The sequence below is a fragment of the Zonotrichia leucophrys genome, chromosome 12 (assembly GCF_028769735.1).
Source record: "Zonotrichia leucophrys gambelii isolate GWCS_2022_RI chromosome 12, RI_Zleu_2.0, whole genome shotgun sequence".
Lineage (NCBI taxonomy): Eukaryota > Metazoa > Chordata > Aves > Passeriformes > Passerellidae > Zonotrichia > Zonotrichia leucophrys.
In genome coordinates this window covers 32,651-48,878 of record NC_088182.1, presented here as the reverse complement: position 1 = coordinate 48,878, position 16,228 = coordinate 32,651, and the positions used below count along the sequence as shown (strand labels likewise).

General features: G+C 43.6%; 1 protein-coding gene across 1 annotated transcript in view; it reads right to left on the bottom strand.

Moving 5' to 3' along the window:
- FGD5 (FYVE, RhoGEF and PH domain containing 5) overlaps positions 1–14,673 on the bottom strand; it is a 75,413-nt gene extending 60,740 nt beyond the window's left edge. Inside the window, exons 1-2 of the mRNA XM_064724025.1 lie at positions 14,459–14,673; positions 4,144–7,075 (exon numbers count right to left, since the gene is read on the bottom strand). Of these exons, the coding sequence (XP_064580095.1) occupies positions 4,144–7,075; positions 14,459–14,471 (2,945 nt within the window). The 5' untranslated portion in view covers positions 14,472–14,673. The remainder of the gene's footprint in view (positions 1–4,143; positions 7,076–14,458) is intronic.
- Positions 14,674–16,228: the final 1,555 nt, after the last annotated feature.

Below are 16,228 nucleotides of genomic sequence, written 5' to 3'. Positions count from 1 at the left end.
GGAGGGAACTTAGTAACTGCAGATGAGGAGAAGGCAGTTTGCCTCAGTCTTTAGTGGGAAGATGGCTTGTCCCCAGGACAACTGTCCTCTTGGGTTGGTTGGTGGTGCCAAGGAACAGAACGGTCCCCCCATTATCCAAGAGGAGGCAGTCAGACAACTGCTGAGCCACTTGGATGTTCATAAATCTATGGGACCAGATGGGATTCATCCCAGGGTGATGAGAGAGCTGGCAGGGGAGCTTGCAAAGCCACTCTCCATCATTTACCAACAGTATTGGCTCACTGGTGAGGTTCCAGATGACTGGAAGCTGCCCAGTGTGACACCCATTTACAACAAGGGTGGGAAGGAGGATCCTAGTAATTATAGACCTGACCTCAGTATCTGGCAAAATAATGGAGCAATTTATACTGACTATCATCATGCAGCATCTACAGGATGGCCAGGATGGTGGATGGGGAAAAGGCTGCGGATGTCGTCTATTTGGACTTCAGCAAGGCCTTTGACACTGTCTTCCACAGCATACTCCTAGACAAGCTGGCAGCCCACGGCTGGGACAGTACCACTCTGTGCTGGGTTCAGAACTGGCTGGATGGCCAGGCCCAGAGAGTGGTGGTGAGCAGTGCTGCATCCAGCTGATGGCCAGTCACCAGTGGTGTCCCTCAGGGGTCTGTGCTGGGGCCAGTTCTGTTCAATATTTTTATTGATGACATGGATGATGGGATTGAGTCCCTCTTTAGTAAATTTGCAGATGACACAAAACTGGGAGCACGTGTCGATCTGTTGGAAGGTAGGATGGCTCTGCAGAGAGACCTGGACGGTTGGATAGATGGGCAGAGACTAACAACATGAAGTTTAAGAAGTCCATGTGCCAAGTCCTGCATTTTGGCCCCAATAACCCCCTGCAGCGTTATAGGCTGGGGACAGTGTGGCTGGACAGTGCCCAGGCAGAAAGGGACCTGGGGGTGCTGGTGACACCCAACAGAACACGAGCCAGCAGTGTGCCCTGGGGGCCAAGAAGACCAATAACTCCTGGCCTGTATCAGGAATAGTGTGGCCAGCAGGAGCAGGGAGGTCATCCTTCCCCCGTACTCAGCACCTTGAGTGCTGTGCACAGTTCTGGCCCCTCAGTTTGGGAAGGATGTTGAGACGCTTGAGCACGTCCAGAGGAGGGCGACAAGTCTGGTGAGGGGCTTGGAACACAAACCCTGTGAGGAATGGCTGAGGGAGCTGGGGTTGTTTAGCCCGGAGAAAAGGAGACTCAGAGGCGACCTTATCACTCTACTTCCTAAACGGTAGTTGTAGTCAGGTGGAGGTCACTCTTTCTCCAGGCAGCAACTGACAGAATGAGAGGTCACAGTCTCAAGCTGCATCAAGGGAAATTTAGGCTGGATATTAGGAAAAGGTTTTTACAGAAAGGGTGATAAAGTACTGGAATGGTCTGCCCGGGAGGGTGGTGAAGTCACCATCCCTGGATGGCATTTAAAAAAAGACTGCATGTGGCACTGGATGCCATGGTTTAGTTGAGGTGTCAGGAAATGGGTTGGACTCAATGATCATGAAGGTCTCTTCTAACCCAGTGATTCTGTGATTCTGTGATTCTGTAATACTACAACTGTATTTCTCAGAGCTGATTAAAATCTTGGTATTGCTGTTAGGATTCTCCTGATGACTGCATAGCAGCGCACTTCAAATGTCTGTCCTTTTAAGCAAGAAACTTAAACAGTGAATCTTCTCATCAGAGAGTTTCTGCGAAGTCCCCTCTTGCCCTGCTGTTCCCCAGTCATTCACAGTAGGGAAGGTTCCTGGTTTATAATAATCTTTTATAACACTCATGTTCTGTTCTCTGAAGTGTGATAGAAGAGTTGAACTTGGTTATTCATCAAAAGTGTAGCAATTCCATAAGGTAAAGCAGATGTAAACCAGATGTTTAGCACAAGTGCTCTACAGGTGAATGCACAAAAAAAGAAGTTCATGGGCTCAAAAACCATGTATTGCAAGGGTTTAGTCCAACACACTTGTACTCTCAAACGGTTGAAAAAAGCCTCTGGATATGAGCAAGCTGCAGTTCAAAGAAACTTTTTATGCCATTTTGGTAGAGGTATGTTAGATAGATATTCTTACTAGAAATCTTAAATCCATGGCAAGGCATTTTAGGCCAAACTACTTTAGCAGCAAATAAAAAATCCATGTCCACACATCATGTATGCATGTGTAAATAGGTGCACCTGCTTGTACAATTTGCTTTGCTTTTCAATTAGGCCATACACTGTTTCTTCAAGTCTGTTATGCCACTGCATGTGTATGTACATGGGATGTGTATTTACATTTCATCAAAGCTTTTCAGGCATGTCTTTGTCCAAATCATGCTGACAAAATATAGCAAATAATAGCTATCTCAGCAGTAATTATGTCTGCCTGGTGCTCTTCCCCTCCACCCTGGTTATCTTGATAAAGGAGCTGTACAGGAGCCTAGCCTTCATTTCACCCCCAGTGGCAAAAACTACATGCACAACAAGCAGCAGGCTGAAGATTATGTTCATGCCTTGACCTCGAGACTTCCTGAACCAGTTTGGATTGGCTCTCCCTTTGAAACTACAGGCTTTCACAGGAAGTTCATAAATGGGCCCAAGTCACAGCAATTGACGTAGTCCTAATATTTTTAACTTGGTTCTTCAAGAACTACCTACAACGGGTGGTGTTTCATGGATACAAAGAACTGTCCAGCTTTTTCAACAGCAAATGTGTGTGCTAGGTAAAATGCAAACCACTGAAAGCAAGTGAGTAATGTAGCTTTTGCTGCTCTGTGGATGTGGTGGTGTGTGCTGTGAAGCTGCATTGCACTCCACCATGTCCCCGTGTCAGCATCACTGGAGCTTTCAATACTGCAGGCAGCCATTGTCCCCAAAGAGCTAAACCACAGGCCGGTGTTCCACAACCCTCAGCTTCAGGTGCATTTGGATCCACTGCTTAGGCCTTAATGCAATCTCTTTTCCCATGTCTCACTCATTACCCCACATCATTTGTGTCTTAGAAATGGTTTGCAAGACTCATTCAGAGGCATTACAGAAAAGTTCTTTTACTCCCTAAATCCAAAGTACCCTAAGAGGGGTTTGTGAAATGCCCATAGTTTGTTCTATCCACAATGACAAGAGAGATGAGCAGAAAAAATAAATGTTGCAAAGAAACACAAATATTAAATCTTTTAGAGAAATGATGGATGCAAATGGGCACGAAAATCTTATTTCTAAGATTTTTATCTTTTTCATACAGCTCTAACAAAATGCAACTGCATTAAAGACATTCCTTTTCATTTGCTTTGCACCTTGTTATCTCATTACCTGTTAAACACAAACTTAATAGAAAACACTCTTATTTACATCTCTGCATTCCACTGATTGTATGCTATAATTTGACAGCAAGTTCAAATTCAAAGGTGTTGAATGCATTGCTCCTACATTCCTTTGAAAAAGACATTTTCATGTTTGCAAATAACCTGATGGAATGGGGTGAAAGGTTGTTATTAACGTTAGCAGTGCATATGATTTCAGAACTATTTAATTCATTTCTAATTTAGCAGCTCTGTCCAAGGGCCATGATAGCCCTTAAAGCAACTTCTAAAATTCAATGTCTAGTCTGATTAGTTCATGATTTGGGATTTTCTAGTCTATACTTAACTGATGGACTGAAACACAAATTATGTATATATTACTGTTTTGAGAAACTTACAGGAATTAAAAAATGAAGCAGGGCCCCTTCCAGCATATAGGCTCTCTTTTCATTCAGTCAAGAAGTGAGAAACCCTTCTTACTGAAGAACAAAGCAAACTCTCCCCGTTTCTCCTGCCAGTAACTAAAATTAGATCCACTGTATAAACCAAATATTTTTGAATATTCTTTGGTTTCTGCCTGCAAATCATAGGATCCAGATCCAGTATTCATTTACAAAGTAAGGAGTTAATTTGATGTCTTTTATTTTTTTCACTGATAAAGGCTTATCTTGTATTCTTCCAATCTTTCTTGTAAGCATTTCCTGAGAGGGGTGTAAGTCAGCCAACATGGAGAATCTGCCTAGGATACCTAGCAGGGAAGGCCTTGCTTGTTTGGCCAAGGCTAGCATGTCTTACATAATAATTTATTACAGTACCTTTCTGTTTCCTGGTCTGTGGTTTGCTGCTTGTTTTCAAAGCCAGAGAAGCTGCTCATATCCACATAGCCATCATTCTCATTAGCAGCAGATAATGCCCTGCTGGGATCTTCAAAAAACTCAGTAAAAGTTCCTGCTCTGGTGGATCTCCGAGGAGGAATTTGTATGTTTTCATAGTCAGAACTCATAGCAGGAATGTTCTCATAGTCAGATGTGTCAGCATTGGGAAAAGAAATAGACCTAGGTTTTGTTAATGGCAGTGGCATGAAAGGAGGTCTGGACCGGTCCTCAAAGGACTCCACCCTTGACACACTCCTGCTGAAGGACTTGGGCGTTCCTTTTCTTTTACCATCCTTATAGAAAAGAACAGCTGAGGAAGACTCAGATGCACGGAGCTTACCCACATGAGATTTTAGTTGAGGTGAGCTACTTAGGTTCCTTCCTTCCAGCTCCATCAGCCTAGGAGGCCCATGATAGCTAGACTCTGATGAGGACCTTGAAGAAGAAACATTAACATCTACATGAACTTTATTCTCACTTTTCTTCTTGAACTTTAGAGTAAGAAACTTCTTAAAAGAAGACTTCTTTTTCTTGGAATACTTAGTAGGTGAGTCATTCTCTATCAAAAGGGAAGGTGAACTTTTAGTGATTGGCTTTTTGGTGATGTAGGCGAGTTCAAACGGAGGTGGTATATCAACAACTGAGGATGGAGTAGATACGCCACATGATGAGAGATGATTTTGCTGGGAAAAACTACCTGAGGAACCATTGACACAAGGCAAGGACAAGTTATCTTCTGTCCTTTTTATTCTAACACCATCCAGTACACAGACATCACTTTCTCTGTAAACAGAGATAGGTATCTCTCTCCCTTCAACAGAATAAGATCGAGGATATAAAAGAAAGCGTCTTGACTTGGTTGGTAAAGCCCTGTTGGCTTCCACTGGTTTTCCTTCCAATGAAAAGGAATTATTGCTCAAGTCTTCTGTCCCACAGCCATTTCGGGAAGAGGGTAAATCAGTTTCAGGACCAGTTTCTTCTGGAACAGTTTCTGGGACATAGCCTGGCATTCTCCCAGAGAGAGATCGTGTTCTAGTGACAATACTTTTACAATCAATGGGCAGCAAGTTGTTGTCACCATCCATGCCTAATTCACCCTTTTTACTGTGATCAGATCCTAAATCAGTCTGCACATCATGGACAATTTCATTTTCTTCAGGAAGCACATAAGGATCATCTAGGGAATCACTGCTAGTTTCTCTTTCCTCCAATTCATCAGTCACAATGACCACTTCAGGGACTGCTAGATTTTCACGCAAAACACATTTGGTCCCACATTCTACATTAATTTTGCCATGCTTACAGATTTCTAAGTTGTCCTCAAGTGGGACCTCTTCAGGCAAACTTTGGACACTTTTGCTGAGGCTGTTTGCTTTCACCTCATTGTCTTTCAGTTGCAACTCATCTGACTTAGAGGCCTTGACAGTATTTTCATTATCCTCTTCAACAGCTACAGCTTCTACCTCTGGCTCCGTCCCTGGACTACAAGGTAGACTATCAGAAATCATGCCATCTTCATGCAGAGAGGCTTCTTCTGTTTGAAGACTCTCAACTGAATGTTCCACAGGTATTTCCTCATGACATTCATTCTCAATCTGACACCCGTCATCCATATTCTCTGCATTCACAGTTTCTTCTTCCTCTTTCCCAGAGACTTTGCTTCCTTCACAGGCTGCCTCTGATGTCTTCTCACTTTTCCTCTCAGTGATCTGGCAGCCATCACTGGCATTTCCTGTGTTTGTATTATTGTGCTCATTTGGGTCTACTTCCTCCTCTTCAGCTGCTGCTTGATGGGTGAACTCTGCTAAACCGTTTTTGGCACCGCGTTCATCTCCACACAGTTCTAAGTCAGGACTTGTTTCTTCACTGGCATCCTCAGGCAGCATGTCAGGGTTTGCACAGTCATCATTTTCTAAGTCCCCTTCCATGTTCAAATCAAGCTCTGCATGCACACTGCAGTCATCATTTTGTGCTAGACACCCATCTGCCATTTCTAAAATCTCAGGCAGTTCCTCCTCTTGCCCTACCTTCTCACAAGCTGGGATTGATTCATCTGCAGGCAGTGGCATTGCAATGGTATCTCTACAAGTATCATCCATTACTTTCTCATCTCTGTTCAAAATGTTATCACCGTCAGTCTCACAATCACTACTGTTCTTGACCAGTTCCAGGTTGTAAGAAGTTTCTTGCCTGTTTTTGGTTTCAGTACAATCACCTACAAAATCCTCATCTTCATCTACATTCTTGGTAGCATTGCTATCCCTATCTGGGGCATCTAATGACTCCTCACAAAGTGCTTTGAACTGATCATAGTCTCTGGATGACTCCTCAGAGTCTGGTTCCCTTGGTTCAGCAGTATCTGAAGAGTTACGGTGCTCATCTCCGAAGACTTCTCGATTACTGGTATTCTCATTACTAGCAATGTTATCCTCTTCCTTCTCTACCTTTTCTGGAGTTTCTGAGACTTCATTTTCCACAGAGGAATCTAGGTTTTGATCACGCTCATGCTCCAAATCATTAGAGTCTTTGCTGGGCAGCTCACCTTCAGGAACTACAATGTATTCATTATCTGCCTCAGATCCTAGGCAATCAGCATTGCATTGGTTTCCTTCACACAGTTCTCCACCAAGACACAGCAGTTTCCCATTTGCACATTTATTTAAATTATTGTTGTTAGGAACACTGGATTTGCCCTCAGTGTCAGCTGAGAATTTTGGCTTGGGAGCAATAGGTGGTTTCGGACCCCTAGACACAGAGTTCGGGTGATGAAGAATATCAGCTCTTGGCAGTGAAGGAGAAAATTTGGAGACAGGTGCTGGAGAAAGATGACCAATAATCTTTGGTTTCGGTGCTAATGGTGGTTTTGAAATTTCTGGAGAAAAGAGATAAAAGTCATGTCAGTCATCTTGCTTTCTTATTAAAGTCAGCAGAATATATCCTGCAATACACTTTATCAGTGACTTGTAATGCAGAAGCAGTCCAGCCAACAAAAAGCTGAAAAGAGAACTGAAGGAGCTAAGCATATGGATTGCCCCTCCATGTGACACTGTAGCTATTCCAGTGAGCATAGTTTAAGGTCACATCTGAACTGAACTAGATCCAGCCCTAACACACTTGGGGAAAGATGTACAGCTGCAGAACCAAGGATGTATCACACTTCAACCCAAAACATGAAGACAGTTACTGGTTTAAACTCAAGTTATGTTTTCAGTGTACAGCTTCTTCAGCCCTTTAGTCAGAAGATCCTCCATCCCTCCTGTAAATGCCAGGATGCCTTGGAGGTACAAAATTCTCTAAACATCAAAATGTACTTTAAATGTATTTATGTAAATGCATTTATTGTTATGTATTTAACATAAGGCCAGCCTTGTGTTTCTACTGGTAGTGCTGACACATATGTAGGGGAAATCAAGCAGACTGGCAATAAAGTAGATTGAAGCTATGTAAATTAAATTGTATCTATATCACCATTTTACTCAGTAGCTTGCCTGCCACAGTCATTTCCAGCTGTCTTGGTCCTGAAATTATTATTCTTCAAAAACTAAATGAAATGCTGAAAGACTGCATAAATAGGCAGCAATAGGGATCCTCCCTGGTGTGATTTTTTTATGAGATAAAATATGTAGTGTGAAGAAGCCAGCATAACAAATGGTTACAGATGGTAAGAAGTAGGGAGAAGTGGTTTCCTCCTATTGCTGTTTCCTGGCCATCAATAGATAATTACATAGGTAAGCAATCAGAAATCTCTAATTATAATTTTAATTCACATATTCTGGTGGAAAAAGGAGAGCTCTCCATTGTAAAGAAAAGCATAGAACAAACTATTTCATCATTACAAAGATAGAAACAATTTTTCATGGATAATCTTCATGCACAACACACAAGAAATAACAGAACAGCATCTCAAAAGACAAAAACTGGTACTCTGTTCATATGTGAAATCCTACCCAAAATCATGATATGAGCTTCAGAAAGTGTAGCTACTGTGCTGTTGCATTTAGAGCATTTTGAAATGTGGACTTTAGATACGTAGAAGTGCAGACAGTTAGAACTGAGCTGTGCACTGTACTGAGAATAAAGGAATACTGAATGTAAACTGCTTGAAAAAGATTCTCTGATTGTTCCAATATTTGGTGGCATAGTACTTTTCTTATTGTTATCCTAGTATAATTGGAGTAATTTGTACTGAAATTTGGTTATTTGTTTGGTTATACTCTGGGAGGCATAAAAGGCTGTTTCTTCTGATCTTCTTAACCTTCCTACAATTTCTTCTGATACACAGAAAGAAGCTGACAATTTGGCATTCTGATGTAATCAGAAAACAGTCTTTCTAGAGTTATGAGACACTAGAGAGATTTTCTCTGGTTAAAAACTGAAGTTAAAAACTCAATCAGTGATCTCAGCCCAGAAGGAATGAAAAATCTGTTATAAGCAGGTGCCTTATTGCATATACCGCTTAAGAATTATTCTTTATCTGGAGTTTTATCCTATCCAGCTGCATGTGGGAGACTTAACTCATGAAAAAGGAGGGAGAGAGAACTGTGTATTCACCAGTCTGCAGTTACTGCAGTGTTTCACAGTATCCACTGCTGGTTTAGGCTGCTGGGCGTCTGTCTAATCACAAAATGTGTAACTGGTTTTTCCCCGCCCATTAAATCAGAAGTGTTACATGATGAATACTCCACCTTTGCTGAAGTAACATTGCTTCTTTTGCAGGCAGCGGTTGAAGGCTGTAGAGTACTGGAGACTCTTGCCAGTTAAAAACAGGGAGGCAACAGAAGTGGGTTTAGTATCTTGTAAGCCTGATGCCGCAGCGAGAGCTACCTTTTACATTTTTAAATTAGTTACTGAAATCATGAAACATCCTAAACTAACTTTCTGGTAGTAAAATGAATGAATTTGTTATTAACTAAAACTGAGTCTTTACACCTTTACCACCCTAATAAAACATTTTCAGGACTAACTCCAAGAAAAAACCCATCATTTTGGAGGTACTACACCACTTTCTGCAGTGCCTAGCCTTTCCTAGGAACGCATATCCAAGAGTAGGATGCAAATATTAGTCTGTTCCTGGAATGTGACAAAGCTTGAAGTTTCTCCATTCCCATCCTTGTTCTTTTCAGAGAGTGTCTGTACCAAAACAGTGAATAATGAGGAAAAGACTGGACTTTAGAGAGTGTTGGGACCTTCCAAGCTTTGTTGTATAAACAAATTTGAAATAAAATAATGACAGGAACTCTTATCCTTTAAGTAAAATAACCATGGAGACATCCACTTAAAAGAAATGCAACTTAAAGAATTACCCACTTTTCCTCCAGTGATAATTTTCTACAGCAAAAGGACCAAATAATCTTGAGTTTTCCTTCTGGTACCTTCAGTAACACTGCTGTTGGAAGAGAACTTATGGTAATGGAGCCTGTTCACAGTATGATAATAGGCATTGTCGTGTCCTTCTCCTACCCATTTGTACTAGCTACTGGTCACTACTGTTTCCTTACATCGTTTTTTTCCTAACTGCTTTGTCCATTGATCTTGTATTTTGTGAGTCTCCTTAAACAATTTTTCTTTTTCTTTGGTGGCAGTGTGAGGAAGAGGTAACAGGAGGAATGTAAGTGTTTGTTTAAAAAATAACCCAAACAAAAGAAAGCACAGCTTCTTGCCTTTCATCACAACTTCATTCTGCTTCAATTTCTGCTTCCTTTGCTGTCTGAGCCACTTGAAAGGCTCTGGCTGTAACTTCTAAATGCAACATTGCACCATAAGTAATGTGTATGCTCCCAAATAATTGTGCATGTTTATTTTAGGATGTATTTTATGTTGGAGGGAGACACACCCACCTTGTGCTTAAAAGGAAACTCTTGGGGAATACAAATTCCTTTAGCCTGCTCCTCCCCTTATTGTTCAGTGCTTCCTTGTACTGACAAGGACCGCTTCCTCTCCTTGCCCACCTTCCTTCAGGCAACCCTGCATAATTCTATTCCTCATGATCCATATGAAATTAAATTACATTAGTCTCCTCCCGTCCAAGTTTCTAAGCAATCAACAGTAGTCTAGCAGGTCACCTGGTATAGCTCTCCTGGAATAGCAAGCAACCCATGCAGCCTTCACTGTTCAAGTGTTTCTTTGAAACAATATATAATTTGTGGTATGGTATTACCAGAAATACTGCAACTACCCGCTTTCAAATAATTTCAAATTTAGGATTTCAAATTTAGCCTAGAATTTAATTAGGGTTTATAAGGGACCATACCTACAAAACACCACCACTGAGAACTACTAAACATTGAGGTTTCACATTTGCCTGGATATACTGTACACGTGTCCCAGGGCCATGGTCTCTGCTAGCGACTCAAGAAAGTACATAGCTCCAGAGTGCATATAGTGGTTCCAGCCTTGACTGGTGCTGCAATCCAGTTCAGGCTTCTTTTAAGATGGTGAAAGTAGCTTTTTCTGACCAACGAACTTTTGTGGACCTGCGCTTCCTCCATGCCTTTGGCACTAATTCAACTCAGACATTTGTTAAAATGGCAAAGGCACTGAGGACAGAGGGCAGAAATGCATTGTTCAGGGATTTGCAGAGCTTTTGGGTGGAAGTGACAGGGCAGGTGAAGGGACAATACTGCAACAGTGGGATGGGACTGCGCCAAACTGAGAATCCTGGTAGAAACCAAGTTTTATCTGCCACTGCTTCTGCCCAGGAAGAAGGGACTGAAATCCACAGATAGAAAGTGTCTGAGAAATAGGAGGTAGAGGGAGACTATCTAGACAAGGACACGAGAAAGTTCTGTTCAGCTCTGATCAGGAGCTTTATAATTTCACATAGCTATATCAGAATGAAGTTAAAACTGATTTTCTAGATGATTTTGGTCTAAAGTCAGTGAAAGGCAGACTATACATCTTAGTATCACCATATTTTAATCCTGTAATTAATTGTTGATTTAAAAAATGAAGCCCTTATTTCCATTTAGTGCTGCCTTGCTTCTATTTCCAGCACTTAATAATGCTTCTTCCATTGAAACATTCCATTTATTATTGTTTCTTCCATATTATTAATTGTGCAATATTTGATGCAGAAATAGTTCTCTTTGTTTTACAGCATATAAGTGCATAATTTTTTTCACACTACTGGAGAAAAGTCTGAGATTACAAAAATTACATAAGAAGTGGAAACAGTTGCATGGGAGTCACTTGAAATGGAAAACGTATTCAGACTAGGATTTTCAAATTATATAGGACTGCAACTCTTCCTATTAAGTGGGGTTCCAGTCCAGATTCAGGTACTAGTTTGACTTGAACAGGTATTAGATATTTACATGGCTTTTGCAAATTTAAACTTCAGGAACCTGAAATACGAGGTCAAAATCAGCAGGCCCCTAGACGCCTCAGATATTTATGAAAATGGTATTTCATGTTCTTTGTAAATCTGATACTTTTGAGAAGTATCTATCTTATCAATATGTGTTCTTGTGATCAAAGGTACTCTGCATATAGCAAGAGGGCTCCATAGTGTGAAGATAGACCTATAGTCACTAGTAACGGTCCCAAAAATTCCCAAAGGAATTTTATCATCTTAAAAGTCATAGTTGCAATATTAACAACTGGGCTGTCAAAGCCCACCCCACTCTGCTGCTACATACAGTTACAGGAACATGTACTCTATGATCAGATCAGTGCATTATGATGCTGGGATATCAGATCAATACCTTACAAATTTCTGTCACTATACAACTTTACTGCAGTCATCTATAATTATAATACAACAGCATAATATTCCACAATGAAACAGTGTTGGAGAAGGGGAAAAATTCAAAAGGCAATAAAATCAGGAAAGGGTATATTTCAATACCAAAACCATCTTGATCCTAAAAATTCTCCCGTGTTTTCACTGTCTCTAGCAGACCGTACGTATAAGTCTTGCTGGTGGGCTTAGCAACAAAAAACCACATGTACATAACAAATAACCTTGGTTGTAAAGTACTGCCATACATTTCTTTTTAATGTAATTGTAAGCGTTTGCGATGTTACCAGCTTGGCTCTGTTTTCACAACAGTAACTTAACACTGAAGCAGACAACCTGTTGTTTCATATATTGCTTCCTGGGAGCCAAAGATGATGGTTAAAATTCTCTGACAGGTCCATACAAGGTTTTTCCCTATATCACTTTCAGTAGCAGCTGAAAGAATATACAGTCTGCTTATATCTCTGAACAACTGGGAGTCTAATGTCTATATGCTTTTCATTTTACATCATTTCACCACCTGGCAAAAAAATTACTAGAGGCTAGAAGGTCCTATATATGAAGCTGGTCTGGTCTCTTGTCTCTTACCGCAGATTTCCTGTGGCCTTGGGTGGATTGCTTCATCTTTTCATATCAGTTTTGCATCTCTGAGGATAATCCATATCTCCCTTCCTGTTCTCAGTCTGTCATTATTTTAAGTTCTGTGGGATCAAGGCTGCCATATATGCCTGCATATATGACTCTACTTACTGGCGTTATGCATTACTTACTATAATACAATGATAGCCTAAGGCTGGTGCCCAAGTTGTACCAGTTAATAAATATCCCTCTCCTTCAGATTCAGTAGGAAGTTCTGCTTTGCACTGATGGGGGAGACATTCTTTGCATTGTGCAAACATACAAAACAAAGGCTGAGAAGGGATATGAGCACTCTATAAATACAACCTGGAGGTAAACACCAGAAGAGGAAAAGAACTATTTTTAAGCAAAAGGACAATGTAATCACAAGAATAAATGGTGTTGAATCTGGTCTGGAAACCAGGAGTAGCAGGAGAGCTACCTGAAAAGTTTTTGTTTAGGATATAATTGGAGGAATTATTAAAAGCAGTAATAACAATGGGTGCCACTTTTGATAATGAAGGCAGTCCCGTTTGGTGCTACATTCCTCAAAACTAATAAAGTTTAGTGGATACATCTAATATTCCTTACCCTGCACTTCCACTGAACACAGGGGTAGATTAGAGCTGGTCTGTTTTAAATAATGGAGAGATGAAGAAAGACAGGTAGGAGCATCATTGCTGAAGTTATTTTTGGATGGCTTCATTTTCAAATGAGTTTGTCTCTTGGGAGGGACAGAATCCAGACCAGCATCAGAAAATAGAATGGAACTATCACCAGATTTTAGGACTACTAGAGGAAGAAGAACCTTTTTGCTTTAAATTCAGAGGAGTGGTATAACTTTGGATTTGACAGAAAGTAACTTTTCCAATCCTATGTTACTATGCTTTGGCAAACAATGAATCATAGTTTCCCAACACAGAACAGTTGTAGGGCAAGGTATCTAGCGGTAAAATTTCTGGGCTTCGGGATGTACCCATACATGGCAAGTGAGGTGCCCAGCAATGTTTACCTGGAGCAAGCAAACACAACGGAAATTTTTAGGGCTAACAAAGATCTGCTGCTCTGCATCCTTAATTCTAGAAAGAGCTTTAATTTTTTCTAAATAATTCCAGTTAGCAATAACTGTTTCCTATATTGTTGTGCTTTTCGCACACATGCCTCATCCCTGAAAATTGGAAAGTCTTGGTGAACAGTTTAAAGTTTGCCCCAGTTTTCCAGTGGCTTCTTTTTTCTGTTTCAACTGTTGAATGCCTGTTCCCTTATTCCGTCTCTTTCACCTTCCTAGTTTCCATCAAGGAAAAATTTGAAAAGTTAACAGAAAGGAGGAGGAAGGGTTTGGATTTGCCTTAGAGAGCAAATTCTGCAAAAAACATAACCTCCTCCCAAAAATATCCTCTTGGAAAGAAACTCACAGCAGATTTTCTAGGAACTTCGTGAACGGTTGAGTGTATCCAAGGGAGTAGTGGGTGCACAGCCATGTCCCTTAGCCTCGCCGGTCTGCCAGCCTGGTTGTCCTCGGAGCACCTAACCTCGCCCGCCCTTGAACCTTCAATGGCTGGGCAAGCAATGGGCACTCACAGCCTCGGGGAGCCACTGAGCATCTGCTGGATTGCAGGGAAAAGGAGGGCCGGCCCTGGACGGAGGGTGCACGGGGAAGAGGTGGCAGCCCCAGCGGCACGGCCCAGAACCTGCCGGCCCCGAAGGAGGGATGCCGGGACGAAGGGGGACGCGAGCTCCGGAGGAGCTGTGCCTGTGCAGGGGGTCTATCCTGGTGAGAAGATGTGCCGGCCCGAGGGAAGGAGGGAGCCGAAGGAAGGAAGCCCGCCCGGCGTTTGCCAGCTCCGGGGAAAAGATGTCCAGAGGCAGAGACCCTTCCCGGCGGGCCCGCGCACTTACCGGCGTTGTTCATCTTCCACCCCAACTTCGCTCGCCGGCTGCTCCGGGCGCTCAGCGCATGGCTCCGGGGGCCCCACCGCCCTCGCCCCTCGAGGCCGCGCCCAGCCCTACAGCCCCTGCGGGGGCGCGGGAGCGCAGCGGGACGGCCGGACGCGGACAGCGGGCTGGGCGGGTGGCTGTGCCGGCCGGGGGCGGTCAGCGCCGCGCGCCTCCGCCCTGCCCCGCGCGCGGCCCGTCGGGGGGCGGTGGCGGCGCCGGGGCCCCGCACGGCCGGCGGCGCGCGGGGCCGGACCGGGCGGGGCACGACCGACTGCGTGCAGGCAGCGCCCGCCGCGGGGCGAGTCCGAGGGTCCCCGTGGGGAGTGGAGGACATGGATGCGGCACGGATGCCTAAGCGCGCGAATATTTAAAGGCGCGGCGGGGTCCTCCGGCCTCCTTTTCGCGTGCCCCCCTTCCCTTCCTGTCCCCACTCCCTTTCCACCGCCCTTGGTCCCCCTTTGCGCTCTACATGGTCCCTTTCAGCCCCTTCTCCATCCCCTCTCCCGCTTTCTCTACTCTCTCCGTGTCGCCTGCATCTCCCCCCTCTCCTTACATCTTTTTTCTTCTCCATCCTTTTCTTCCTGCCCAGTCGTCCTTTCTCTCCATAATTTCCCCCCTTCCATCCATCCATCCCCCTCAATCTACTCATTCACCCACCCACCCACCCACTCCATTCCCCTGAGAAACACGACGGCCCCAGAGACCCTCCAGAGAACGAGGTTCGGGGAGGCCCCAGCCCCACCCCAGGCGTTTTTCCCCCAACCAGGAGCATCCCTGCAGGGCCGACAGCACCTGCTGCTGGAAGCGGGATCTGAGTGCAGAGGAGCCAGGCACGGTCCCTCGCATACAAACGACACTTGCTCAGAACAGTTTCAGGCAGCTGTAGGATGCTGTCTGCAGCCCTCTCCCATAAGTCAGCATCTGGCTCAATGAAGTTAACGCAGGCACCTAGTTTTCTGGCTGGTAGCAGCACTAACACCCAAACAAAATTGGATCGCCCTCTTCCTCTCAATGGAGGCATTATATCGCCTTGCTACGTTTCCCTGTGGGGCTGGTATTGCTCACGCAAGTAAGCACAACTTGGCAGATTCCGCCCCCCCCCCCCCCCCCCCCCCCGGCTAAGAAATCTCAGGAGGGCTGAAGCTGACCTCGAGATTCGCTTCCCTAGTCTGGGACGGACCCTTCCTTCCCGGAGCAGGACGGTTGTTTGCAGCAAGCCCAGAGTTCAGCAAGCCAGCAGAGAGAGGAGAGAAGTGGGGAGAAGTACCACATTATACTTGCCCCGTGTCCAAGTAGGGGTTTGAAGCTGTCAGTTCTTACTTTGACATTTTGAATCCCCCAGGAACCATGACAATTGCTAACACTATCCAGAGAAACTTAATTTTAAATGCTGTTGTGTTTTTGCAAAGAGCCTAATAACTAACACCATCCTGCTGGCAGGTGCTCTGTAGTACAGGCAAAGTTCTTTCCTTGACCTTTCTTTTTCTTGACCTTTTTCTCATTGTGACTGATGGGGTGCAGGGTGCCTTGCGCTGTAGCGCACAGACCTCTCAAGAGAGAAAGCAAGCAGAAATGGAAAATGGGAATGGGAAGCAGAAATGGGAATTCTTTGCATGGGCTTGAGTGACTCCCACTGAGGCTGGTATCCAGGAATGCTGAATTTGATTCTCTAGAGGACCCTGGTTTTCTCACTACGGCTCTAAGTATGCATTTGCAATGCTGTATGGTTTT